General features: G+C 48.1%; 1 protein-coding gene across 1 annotated transcript; it reads right to left on the bottom strand.

Moving 5' to 3' along the window:
* Positions 1-1,509: 1,509 nt before the first annotated feature.
* CD2H10orf99 (chromosome D2 C10orf99 homolog) lies at positions 1,510-10,584 on the bottom strand. The gene is made up of 3 exons (XM_043596746.1): positions 9,646-10,584; positions 7,715-7,804; positions 1,510-2,462 (listed from the first exon to the last, which is right to left on the bottom strand). Exons 1-3 carry the CDS (start codon positions 9,713-9,715, stop codon positions 2,377-2,379), a joined length of 246 nt encoding a protein of 81 aa, XP_043452681.1. The 5' UTR covers positions 9,716-10,584; the 3' UTR covers positions 1,510-2,376.
* Between the last annotated feature and the right edge of the window lie 2,763 nt (positions 10,585-13,347).

Here is a 13,347-nt window from a genome sequence, read left to right as displayed (position 1 = left end):
CTCCTCCTAATAGCCCTTCTTCCCTGCATTTCCTGCAGTTGCTGTGAATTCTCCTCAAACCCTCAAGTCTTCTGCCTGGCCTTTGCTGCTCCTCTTCTTCATCCCAGACACACACGCACGCACGCACGCATGCACACATATGCTTGCACGCTCACACACATATCCCTTCTTCAGCTGGAATGCTCCCATAATTCAGCCCAAGCATCAGCTCATCTTTTTCCTCCTGTGCCCAGACCTCTGTTTATGCCCCGGGGCTCACACCCTGGTGCTTCTCAGCCCTTGAGGACTGCATTTGTTCATGTCTGAGCCTCAGAAGCTGGCATGATGGGACAACTGCCTACCCTGGGAACAGGTGAGTGAGTGAAGGGACCAGCCCATGAATGCAGCCTCTGTATGGAATTGAAAGGTCTGGCCTAGGACAAGGTAAGGACTCTGGCTTGCCCTAGGACCACTGTCCCCAGAGCCCTGTGCCAGAGAACTTCCACCCATCGATCCTCGAAGCTGTGGGCCTGGCACTTTCAGACACAGACTGTGGGGTGGCATGGGGAGGGCTTCTCACCTTCCTGGGAGAATCAGATTAGAAGGGAGCTTTACCGGAGAGATGAGCCTCTTAGACCTGGCCATCTGTTCCTTCTGAGTCACAACCCCGGCTCATTGTGGGTAGAAGCATAGTCCCCAGTGAGGGCAGGGAAGGCAGGGACTTCCCTGAACCATTTTCCTCTGTGTGCCATGCCCTCTGTGGGTACTTTCCATCACTCACCGTGCCCTTTCAGTCCTCTGGATGGGTGCTGGGGTCTCCATTTTACAGAAAAGGGAACCAACTTGCCCAGGTCACACAGACAATTCTGGGTAGGCCTGGGATTTGAGTCCTGGTGTTTCAGACCAAGAGCGTTGTTATTGTCAGTAGTCCTCACCCCCTTTCTCCTAGTTAGATTTTCTCATGATGAAGGAGTGGCCTTCAGGAGAGGCATTGGGGCACGGGTTTCCTCTAGCAGAAAGCTGTGGCTCAGGCCCAATCACTGACTTCTTTTTTTTTTTTTAACTTTTATTTATTTATTTTGAGAAAGAGAGTGCATGTGAGCAGGGGAGGGGCAGAGAGAGAGAGAATCCCAAGCAGGCTGCACACTGACAGAGCAGAGCCCGATTCTGGGCTCGATCTCATGAACCGTGAGATCATGATACGAGCTGAAACCAAGAGTTGGATGCTTAACCAACTGAGCCACCCGGGGACACCAATCACTGACTTTCCTTTTTGTCATTGTTGTTGCTTTAAATGTTTATTTACTTTTGAGAGAGAGAAAGAGAGAGAGGGAGAGGGGCAGAAGAGAGGGAGACAGAAGATCCGAAGCAGGCCCCGGTGCTGATAGCAGAGAGCTCAATGCGGGGCTCCAACTCACAAACATTGAGATCCTGACCTGAGCCCAAGTCGGACGCTTAACCGATTGAGCCACCCAGGTGCCTCCTAATCAGTGACTTTCTTAAACATGGATGTTGCATGTGCATTTTGTGTATTTATTTATTTATTTATTTATTTATTTATTTATTATTTGGGGTTTTTTGTTTGTTTTGTTTCAGTGTTCTTTCCAGCAGATTCACATTAGGAAGTTAGGAAGGGGTTCCTTCAGAGGCCATCGGATGTGGGACGGTTAAGGGCTGTGTGTACCTCAGGATGCAGTCTTGGTCACTGCTCTTGGGGACCTGTTACCTGCTCCCTAGCAGGATCAGAATTGTCTGAGTTTGTAGCTGTCAAAAGTCACAGTGGAATCTTGACTGTCAACACTGTAGAGGCCAGGAGGGGACTGAGACCAGGTGGGCTGAGCCTGAATAACTCGGAAAGTGGGGGGCATGAGTGGGACTAGCATCTAGAATTCCGGAACTTTCTCAGGGCCCTTGCTGACCAAGGTGAAGCCCCACAACATCCCAGCTCACTGCCGGGAAGGTTGAAAAGCATAGTGAAACCCATTGGTGCCAGTGACTGATGGTCTTCCTTAGAGGGTTTTTCGGTCTCTAAACTTTACATCTCTGAAGCCAACATGCACCTAGAGAGGCTAAGTTACTTGTCCAAGGCCACACAGCAAGACAGGCATTCCAGCGTTTTGACCTTTGTATCCAGGTTGTGGTTTTCAGAAAATTCTGGTTCAGGCTTTTCTAAAAGGCAGCGTGAGCACATTCCAACATAGCAGGGAAGAAATGTTGTGTCTTTAAGAGAAGAGGCTTATGGTTCATGGGCAGAAGCTTCCATGGGCCAAAGCTCTTGGCATCTCTGCCCTCAGCCCCAGCTTCAAGAGGAGCATCCTGAGAGAACCTGAGACTTCTGGGTGCCTCAGGCACTGGGCATGAGGGTCTCAACCTGTGTGCCGACTTGTTTGGGCAGCATTACACTTGCGGGAGAGCCCCAGGTACTACCCAAGTGCGGGACCCTGGCTTGACTTTGCACTGTCTGCAGATCCTCACGTGGCGCCCTGGGAAGGAGCAATGGACAGGTAAGACAAGACAAGAGCCAGGCAGAGTGGGGGAGGAGAAAGGGGAGAACACAATTAACGTTCATTTCCAGGCTCAAAGTGTTTTTAAAAATCAAGGCAAGAATCAGATCTTATCTCCTTCCCGGAGACCCAGAAGGAAGGGCTTTCATGGCAAACATGACCAGCTCAGGTTATTTCAGTCCTGTCAGGGAGAAATCTGATTTACTGGCATCAGATGGAGAGAAGGAGGCTTATGTGCCAAACTGGCTTTGTCAACAAGAGTCCACTAAAGTTGAAGGGTCTGGTTTCTGATGGCCACAGTAGGAGGGTCTGCCCACGTCACTTGCAGGCCCTCAGACTCCTCGGGCTATTTCCTTCTGGACTTCGAGTTGCAGGCAATATGTGTCTCAAAGCTATGTTTGCATCTTGACAAACCAGTCCCACTTGTGGGAGGAATAATCCACAAGAAAAAAAGAACCGGCATGCATTAAACTGTTCTTCATAGTTTTGTTTTGAATACCAGAAAAACAACTTCTGGAAACAATCTGAATATTCTATGGTAGAGAAATGGTAAGTTAGGTATGTTATCTTATGGTATCTCATCATGATGGAAATGTTTAACGTGAGAAAATTCTGTGATTATGAAGACTGTAGCAAGAGAAAAAAAATACTCACAATGTAACATTAATTTTAAAAGTAAGAAAGTGAGGTACAATAAAAATAAAACTGGATGAACATGGTTGCTTGAAAAAAAAATAAAAGAAACACAAATGAATGTGAAGATTACTAAATTGTTGTGATGAGACTATTCTTTTTTTTCCCCCCTTCTGTTTCCAGATTATTACTATATGCAATGTGGTATGATAGTTAAGAACATAGAATCTGGGGGCGCCTGGCTGGCTCAGTTGGATAAGTGTCCAACTGGCTCAGGTCACGATCTCACAGTTCGTGGGTTCGAGTCCTGTTCTGTGCTGTCAGCACTGGATCGCCTGGATCCTGCTTCCAATTCTGTGTATCCCTCTCTCTCTCTCTCTCTCTCTCTCTGCCCCTCTCCCACTCGTACTCTGTCTTTCTCTCTCAGAAATAAATAAGCATTAAAAAAATAAAATAAAATAAAAAAAGAACATAGAATCTGGAGCCAGAGTATTCGGATTCAAAGCCCCAGCTCTACCACTTACTTACTAGCTGTGTGCCTTTCAACAAGTTACTTAACCTCTCTGTGCTTTGGCTCCTCATCTGTAAAAATGGGGGTAGTAATGTTATCTAACTCTTAAGATTGTGAGGATTAAATGAGTTAGCAGATGTAAGTGTTAGACAATAATTGCTATATAACCACCAGCTATAAAAATAAATTTAATTATAATTTATCCATAGCCTCATGTCTCAATCATAAATAAGTGCTAACATTGGTATAGTTGTCTTTGTATTTTTTCTTCCTATTTGAAAGTGCTTTCATCTTCCAACAGTGATAGTCATGGTACTATCATGGTACAGTGTAAAGTACTTTTTTCTATTAATATAATGTCATGAGAATTTTCCACTAGAATTTCTGATGGGGGACCATGGTTTCCTGAACACTCTTGCAACTTCTGTCCACCCTCCTCAGATCCCCAGGACTCTCTTCTCTGGCTCCTACAATAAATACTGTGGTTGACTTATTGCACACATAGTCACAATTCTCCACCCTGTTTTTGCAATGTGACTTTGTAGCTCCTCCCACCAAAATATGGGGTCTGCTTCTCCTTTCCTTCAATCTGAGCTGCCCCAGTGACTTCCTTTGGCCAGCTGAATGCAGTGGAGGTAAAGGTGGGCCAGTTCTGAGGTGCTTAGGTGCTTTCACTCACATAGGTGGAACCCTGCAGCTTCTGTGGAGAAGTTTGGGCTGGCCTGTTGGAGGATGAGAGACCATGTGGAAGAAGGTCCAGTTGCCTAACTGAGACCCTCCAAGACTTACAGACCACTGGCCCCCAAACATGTGAGAGAGCCCAGCCAAGGTCAGCAGAATGGTGTATCCAACCCTTGGAAGAATAAATGAGCCTATTCAGCTGACCTGCAGATTCATGGAAAATGAGAATACATGTAGTTTGGGCCACTGAAGTTGGGAGTGTTTAGTTACGCAGCTACGGCTAATGGATATAACCCCCGGAGGAGAAAGGCTACAGATATGAGACCCTCTGATTGGTCCACTGGATAGGATGGGTGGGGCACCCTCTTCACCTCTTCCCTTCCAGGGTCCATTGTACTGGCTCTTGTGTCAACCCAGGTGTCATGCAAAGTTGCCAAAACCCTCAAGTAATCACGCTGGTGGTCCTCAATGGGTAGTCTGGTCCCCTTTCTGAAGACAAGGATAACCCCCTGGTGGGGGAGGAATCTCTCTGGGCCTCTTCTCCCCCATCTCCCACTGTGGGTCAAGTAATTTTGCTTGTCTTCAAAACAGGGAGGGTGGAACAGAGCTCTCAGGTCCCAGGCAGTCTGTGGGAGGGGCAGGCACACTCTCAGGCTCCAGGGGTCTTCAAACAAGACCTCCCCAGTCTTGCCCAGGAGCTTCCTCACCAACAACCTCAGGACACCTGGAAGGAGGATGGCCTGACAGAGGTCCTAGGTGGGGTCTGTCATTCTGCCCCCCGCCTAAGCTTGATGCCTGTCCAGCACTAAGAGTTAACAAACTGAACACTCCACGAAAAAAATGTTGCTATGACACGCTGCTACACAGATTGACACAAACTTTTCAAATACTTTGGAGAAAGCTTTGTTTAGCAAATCGGTAAACGTGGTAAATTCAGCCCACTGACTTTTGGAGATGGTTTTGTCGAACCGACCCAAGATCCTGTGCCTGCCACGTCCTGTCATCCCCACGGGCCTGGCACTGCACTTATGTGTGAACCAAGGCTCAGGAAAGACACTTTACATTGAAGAGTCCCACACTGTCATGTGTAGGTCTAACTGGTATTGTCAGCCCAGGGACATCCTCCAGGCACCCTTGGTTATTTTCTCTTTGGACAGGTAGGCAGACACTCTTATACACCGGGGGGCCAGAGGACAGAGGCCACATTCCCAGAGTTTGGCATGCTCAGCAGCTCTGTTGTTGATGACCCGGCCCCAGGATCAGGCCCAGAAAATGGTGGGTGGAACCACCAAGCCCGGGCAAGAAGGCACGGGCCTTGGTTTTCAGTGTTGAAATTTCTGACCTCCCGCTTCAGGCGCCCTGGCAGGGTTCTGACTTCCCCAGCAGGCATGTTTATGCGGGTAATGCCTGGCTATAGTCATGACTTCACTGTCTTCTTACCATAGCCTGGCAAGGTAGAGTCTGGGATCATACCCTTTCACAAGATGAGGAGATTGAGGCTTAGCAGAGCTGGGCGACCTGCTCAAGGGCACACAGCTAGCAGGTGGTGGAGCTGGTATTCCAACCCAGATGGCGCTTTGCTTTGGGGAAATCTGAGGTCTTGGGAATGCGCATGTCTTCACAAGCATGCTGCGGGACCTGCTCTCTATGGAGGAGGCAGTTTGTTGTAGTGGAAAGAGGTAGACACATCCGGGCTCCTGGCTTTGCCTCAGATTCTTTCTGAGCCTCAGTTTCCCACACTGTAAAATGGTGACAATGCTTCCCTGATGTGGTTCCAAAGATTTAAATGAGATTGTACAATAAAGACCCGATAAAAAGCTTTATTTTTCTCTTTTTGTTCTAAGTTGTTTGCAAATTTCTGCAATGGAATTAAAAATATGTACGTACACTGAAAGAAATCCAGAGTCAACATGGAATCCGTGCACCTCGATTATTCTAAAGTGTTGAGTGAGTAACAAAACAGCTGCCCTGTACTGGGCACAAGGAGTTAACTGGCTGTGTTTCCTAGGATCTGTGTGTGCGTGTGTGCATGTGTGTGTATGTGCACGCACATCCCTAACGTCGTTTTGCTTCCTGTGAGTGCATCCATCCTGGGGAAGGGTTTGGGGATGGACTCACTCAGTAGGGAGGGACTCTTACCTCTCCCTTCCCTCGGCTTTGCCTTATTTCTTTCATGGAAACACTCCTCCTCCTTCACCAGGCTGGGGCCTCAGAGGAGAGCAGAGCTGCAGTCAGCCTGTCAGTGCACTTCCTCTCACCTTTCCTGGGCGGGTGCTTCACACTTGGGTGCAGGGTGTGAGAACGGGTTATTTTTACCGCAGCTGGATGTGATGCCAGTCTGGAGGGAGGGGCTGTCAGCCTCTCTGGAAAGGTGGCCAGAGGCTAAGGAGTGCTGTCTCTCTCTCTCTCCCTGTCCTTCATACCCAAGCTCCTGCTTTGTGCACAGGACTCTTGGTAGTTGGTGGGATTGGGGGATGGGTGGGAGGACCTGGCTCTGGTCATGGGCTCCCTAGGCCATGGTCTCAGAGGTGCCAGCAGGACTGGGGCCTTCTCAGACCTTAGCTGTGGAGAATCGGGGGCAGGAGCCTTGGATTAGTGTCAGGCCTGGCTGGCTCTAGGCTCTGCAGCTTTCCCTGGGGGGCTGCATGCACCAGGCTGTGGGGCCCTCCTACCCAAGGCCAGCAGAAGTCTCCTAGTGCTAACTTCACACCCAGGCCACTCCCATGCACCAGCTGGCCCTCAGCCTGGGCTGGTGCTGGGAGCTGGGTACCTGCAGCCTCCTTCGGGGCTGTCTCTCTCACCAGCCGGGGCCCCCGGGGGCCTCGTGGGAGAGGGCAGTCTTGCTCCTCCAGGCCTCACCCTGGCTCTGCACCTCCAGCCTGGTTCCTGAGACGCATGCTGCCTGCCCTCATCTCTGGGATGTTCTGAGCCTGGGAGTCCCATCCACCCACTGGTCACCTTTCCTCATGTGGCAGCTCATGAGGCCAGCCCTACCTTGGGTAGTAGCTTCCATGAACACCTTGCAACTCACCAGCCTCTCTGTCTTCCGTGGCTCCCTCCTGCCCATCTCAGGCCTCCATGCCTGCTGCTTCCCCTGCCTGAACCCTCCCCTCTGTCTCCCTGCCTTTCTTCAGGTCTCAAATGCGGCCTCCTCTGATGCCTCCCACCCAGGCCGGGGGTGTTCCCAGTACCGTTTTCTAATTGCATGTTGTTCTTCTCTTGACAGAACGTATTCAGTTCAAAATGATTAATTTTGCATTTTTCCACATTAGAGCGGAAGCTTCATGAGGCCAAGATCACATCTGGTGTGGCCCCTCTGTGCCAGGCACAGGTGAGGGCTGATCCACATATATGGCCTGTCCCATGGCCTCCCCAGAGCCTCTTACCATCTGGACAGGGTGCTTACCTTTCTGGGCCATCGGGACAGGACTAGGAACTCGGGAACAGCAAAGCTTGCCTTTCCGGGGCTTGGCAAGATGCCTAGAATGCCTTCTCCCTGAGGGTAGACACAGAGGGGCAGAGGCCCTTCCTTAGTGTGTTGGGGACACCATGAGGTTGGATCTGTGTACAAATGACTTGAGTCAGCCTCCGCTCCCAAGGTACAGAGGTCAGAGATATTTATTGAAGGAAACTCAGGAAGAGCCAGGCTGTGGGAGGGCCTGGGGAAAGTGTGGGCCTGGAGGTGATTTATTTTTCAGAAATAACAAAGTCATTGTGGGCAGATACTCTCTTCCTCATGTCCCTGTCCAAAACACAGCATCCTCACTCAAAGTATCTATGCCCTTTGACCTGATATTCTCCCTTTGGCAATCTAGCCTAAGAAAATAATCTTAAATATAAGGAATGTTTTACATACACATATGCTCTTACCACATACTTAAAATAGTGCAAAATTATGAACATCTACATGTCTAAGCATGAAATTCATCATAGCACACTTGATGGCAAGTTATACCTAAAAATATTACTTAAATAATACTATTTGGAGAATATGCCAGAAATACTCCTAAATGTTTTAGAAACTTTATGGGGAAAGGTATTCATATTCATTGAATTCTCATTAAGGTAACAGTGGCAACGTCTAGCATGCCCCCAAATAAAGGTCTGATAAACTGCATTGCTTTGGACTGTGTTTATGAGGAATTCTAATCACTGTTTTCTGTATTACATATGCAGCAATGTTCACTGCAGAAAGTTCAGAAAACAAATACTTCCTATCATCCTAGTGCTCAGACATGACGACTGTTGACATTTTGGTGTAAATGCTTCCAGAATAATTTTAACAGTAAGTATTTTTGGTGATTATATAATAATATAGTGATTTTAAAAAGATATAATGTTTAACATATAGAGATATATCAATTACCAAAAATGCTTGTCTGCAATATTGAAAAGAAATAAAATGTTAAACATGGCTATATTCCTGAGTCATGAAGATATGGGTGTTTTTCAACCCTATCTATTTATTTGTCTATGCTCCCAACTCCAATAAATGTTAAAATAACCATAATTGCTTTTTTTTTTATAGGGATGGTACTTTTTTATTTTTTTATTTTTTTTAACATATAATTTATTGTCAAATTGGTTTCCATACAGCACCCCGTGCTCATCCCAAGGGGTGCCCTCCTCAATTCCCATCACCTACTTTCCCCTCCCCCCCACCCCCCATCAACCCTCAGTTTGTTCTCAGTATTTAAGAGTCTCTTAACCATAATTGCCTTAAAAAAATAATAAAAGTAGGCAGTGTCTAGAGAGTTAGGCAAGAGAAAAAGCTCAAAATAGCTAACCTGAATGAAACAAAGGCAGGAGAGCTAAATATTCATATCCACCGAGGTACAGGGAACATCTCTCCCACTTCTAAACACATACAAACATGCCTCCCCCCCCCCCCAACCACCACCACACCGTACTCATCTCATCTGTTGCAGCTGTTTGCTGGGATGCTCAGACGCACACAGTCTCCACAAAATTCACCGTACTACAGGCATGATACGAGTACAAGAGAGTGGCTCTAGAATTTCTAGCTAGGTAGGATTTAGGTGCAAGAATCTTGCCAGGAGGTTGCATGTTTGCATGGTAAACATCACCTTCACATAGCTGGTGTGTAGGTTTGGGGGAACTGGAGCTACAGATGGAGATCATGGGGTCTAAAGTTCCCAGGCCACCCCTTGGTGCCGCCACTGTATACAGAGGTGCTACAGATTCAGGAGTGAGAGCCTGTCTTCCCAGGCCCAGGACTGCCTGCTGGGGGCCTGCCCTCCAACATTTTCTGATTCCAACCTTCCCAGGCCCTGCATTCCCTGCTTGGGAACCAGCACTTTGGGGGGACAGCCCTACCTTCCACGGAGAAGATGGAGAAGCAGAGGAGCAAGATGCAGAGCCATCTGGAGAGGGCTAGAAACCTCATGGTGGGGTGGTGGGAACTTCACGTCCTGGGGAGACAGCAGTGCCGCACAAGTCCTCCCTTGGGGCCACCTCAGACATTTATAGAGTGACAGAGTGAGGTGTTTCCCAATGGGCAGGGCACCAGCAGGCTTGCAATTCTTATAAAGGGTAGAGCCAGCCGCTCCCAAGAGGAAAAAACCAGCTTTTCGAGAAGTTGAGAGTATTTAGTGAACTGTAACACACAGAGCTATAAATGCCCCGCCACGGGAGCTCCCAGAGCTGGCTTCAGTGGTCAGAGTGGCAAACCCCTGCCAGGGAAGGGCCACTTCCCAGTGTTGAACGTTAACTTTTAGTGTCAGTAATAATTCGATCACACACAGATCTTCCTGTTCATTCCTAAGATGGGGCAGGAGGACCATAAAACTCTTTGCGAACCTCAGGGAGGACTTCTAAGCAATTGGTGAAATGTAGGGAGCAGAGAGCCTGGAATCAGATGATGTGGGTTTGAGCTCTTGCTTTGCACAGGATTTATCAGCAGTGTGACCCTGGAACTTGCCACTGAATGCTTCTGAGTCTGCTTCCCATCTGTGAAATGGGCACAAGCATGAGTGAGGGCATGTGTGAGAGGCCATGTGCAACTTGGTGGATATCCATATAGCTGTTAAGGGGGTGGGGCTGCAGCTGGACCTTGATGGATGTTTATGATGAAGTGAAAGGGCACTTCAGGTAGAAGATCAGCCTGAGCAAATGTGTGGAGAAGCAAACATCTTACAAGGGTGGCCATAGGGAAGAGTCTGCCAGTGGGTGCAGAAGGCTGCTTGTCACCTATTCACTGAACGTATTCTGTGGGCCAGGCCATGCACTTGGCCCGGGAGACATGGAAGACGCTGGGCCTGACCTCAGGGAGCTTCCGTTGGTGGAGGCAAGCCATGCAGATACTCAGAATTTGTGTTTGCCCTTGTGGTATCATGGCCATCTGTCCTTTGCCTTAATGAGTGTGCCCTTCTAGCCAACTGGCTATCTGGTTTCCAGCTTTGAAGGGCACATGGGAAGATGCCAGTGTCTGGTTCAGCTCCCCCAGGACCTTGCTGGTTCCTGGCAGCCAATCGAGACATTCCCTGCTGCCCGAGACTGGCTAACAGTTGCGCTCCACTGGCCCTCCTCTCTTGCTAGAGATTAGAGATACAATTTAGACCATGTGTTGGGACAGTTTGGTAAGCAAATCAGTAGTTGGGGATATCTTTTTAAAGTCAGCTTTCATGCATTCACATCCACACAAAGAAACTGGTTGGGCTGCTGGGCTTAAGAACCACATGTCATATCATGTTAGGCACCTGCCCAGCCCCTGTCTGATTCCCTTTCCAAGCTGTGCTCTGAATCCTGAAGGCTGTGCTGAGCATGCAGTGGCCATAGCAGAGGGTATGGTCAGGGAGACCCCGGGGGGCCTACCAGGGACAACTCCAGGTGCCTTAGGAGAGCCTTTGGAGCAGCCACTTTTGGAAAGGGCCAGGAAGAGGGTGGGACTTGTCCTCAGCCTGCATTTGACAGCCAGCACACTGTTCTCAAAGGGCATGGTACAGGTCCATAAAGTCAGCGGTTTCCCAACGATGCTTCCTGTAATTAGGATTGTATCCATGGTCTACATCAAGGACTAATGCCACTTTTATTTTTATGTGAGGTCATTTGGGGGGTCACCACCAAGTTGGTCAACAGCTTACGTTTGGCTACCACTCACCTATTACCTGTTGTAATAGGTAGTCTTTGCATTGGCATGGTTCCTGTTTGCTTTTGGCAAAGTGTCATCAGAGGAGAAAAGAGCAACCTATCTGCCAAAGGGGACAGAGATTAGGCCAAATCTGAACTCTAACTGCTTAGCAGTGGTGCAGAAATTAGACTCTCAGGCTAGTGAAGAGGGAGGTTTGTTTGGATTTCTCAGGACCCTCTACCACTCAGCCGCGGAGTCAGAGAAAGACGTTAGGTTCTCAACACAGCTTTTTTCTCACCACAGATCAGAGCTGTAAGGGTACCTACCACACAGCTAAGGGCCAGCAAAACTGGCTGTCTCCAGGGCTCTGTTCCTTAGCCACTCACACATAGGATTCAGAGATTTGCAGCTATTCCTGGGAACATATGTTTAAACGGGAAGAATAGATTCAGATGTCAGAATTCCACCCTGATTTTTGAATGCTTATGAAAAATTGCCGAAGCAATCTATCTATGCCCGAACTAATTTAGATAACACTGGGTATAAAGTATCAGTTTCCCCCAAAACCCCACTCCCCAGAGACCATCACTGTACGCAAATTTTCAGCTGCTTTTTTTTTTTTTTTTAACATTTCAAGGATAGTTGTCAACTTCTTACTTTAAAAAAGGAAGAAACACCTCTGGCTCTTTAGAATATTTGAAATCTCATGTTGGGTTGTGAGAAGTGAAAATGAGAAGCATTTTAACAGGAACACCTGTTAGTTTTAAGCATATGCAGTTTGGGTACAAAAAATAATATTTGAGGCTTTGAATAAATTATCTAAAGATGATTTTGAAACACTTGGAAGCCTTCCTGAGAAGTCTCCGGAGACACATCCGACACTCAGGGAAATTTACAAGGAAGAAAAAAATTTTCAAGTCAAATTTGTGATTTCTAAGGTCAATTAGGAAAATGCCTGAAGTGTCCCCGCCCTTTACAGGTAGAACATTTTTGGCCTGTGTCCCACACTTTATTCTTGGTTGCCACACTTTTTTTCCAAACGTGTTTTATGAATCCTGTAATTGATCAGAAATGACTCTCCCTCCTTTATTTGCTTAGCAAATTGCAGATCAGTTTACAATAGAGGAAGGAGCCAGACACCATTGTGATCCTCAGCTGTCTTATTTAATCCTCCCACCCACCAACCCCAGGGAGGCAGGCACTGAATTTTCATCTTGCAACAAGGGAAAGTGAGGTTTCCTTTCCCCTCACAAAAACACTCATGGCAACTTCTCACCTGGAACCAGCTCGGCCTGACTCCAAAGCTGAGGTTTTTTTCCTAATGTTGGTTCCGTGAGAGCTCAAAAGTAGTCGAAAATAACCCACGTTACTATTTAGCTTACCTGCCACCCCCAAATTGTACAAGAAACCAATAGCTCCCTCTATTTTTTACAATTAACCCGAACTTCCTCATAAGCCTCCAGCTCACTGCCTCTTGCTACTGGAATAAGACTGGTATATGCAGGCAGTGTTCCTTCTACCCCTGCCCTCACTGGTCCCCTTGGTTCTCACCAATGCTGTGCATCCTCCCACCGTCCTTTCTCTGGGGGTGGGCTATCTCCCTGTAGCCAGGACTGTGGGCTACCCTACCTCACCACAGTGGCTGTCAGCAGGCCTCGGGCTCTTCCGTGGGAGTCATGCTGGAATGTCACCTTTTCCACACCACAAAGGCACCTTAGGGAGACTAGAAGGCAAGGTCTTTTTTATCCTGTGGCCACTCATGTGGGTACAGGAATAACTGTGAGGCCACTACCTGATAGGAATAATCCCTTGGCTGCTTTCCTGTCTCTGTCTCTGTGTGTCTGGAGGTCTGGGCCCTTTGCCCCCATCACCTCACACCTGCCCTGTGGTTTCAGCCTGGAGCCGGGGACTCAGAACCCCTGTCCACAATTTCTGTCTTCCTACCTCCC

Source organism: Prionailurus bengalensis, chromosome D2 (genome assembly GCF_016509475.1).
Source record: "Prionailurus bengalensis isolate Pbe53 chromosome D2, Fcat_Pben_1.1_paternal_pri, whole genome shotgun sequence".
NCBI classification, from domain to species: domain Eukaryota; kingdom Metazoa; phylum Chordata; class Mammalia; order Carnivora; family Felidae; genus Prionailurus; species Prionailurus bengalensis.
The sequence above is the reverse complement of the archived record's forward strand: the minus strand, read 5'-3'. Positions and strand labels throughout refer to the sequence as shown.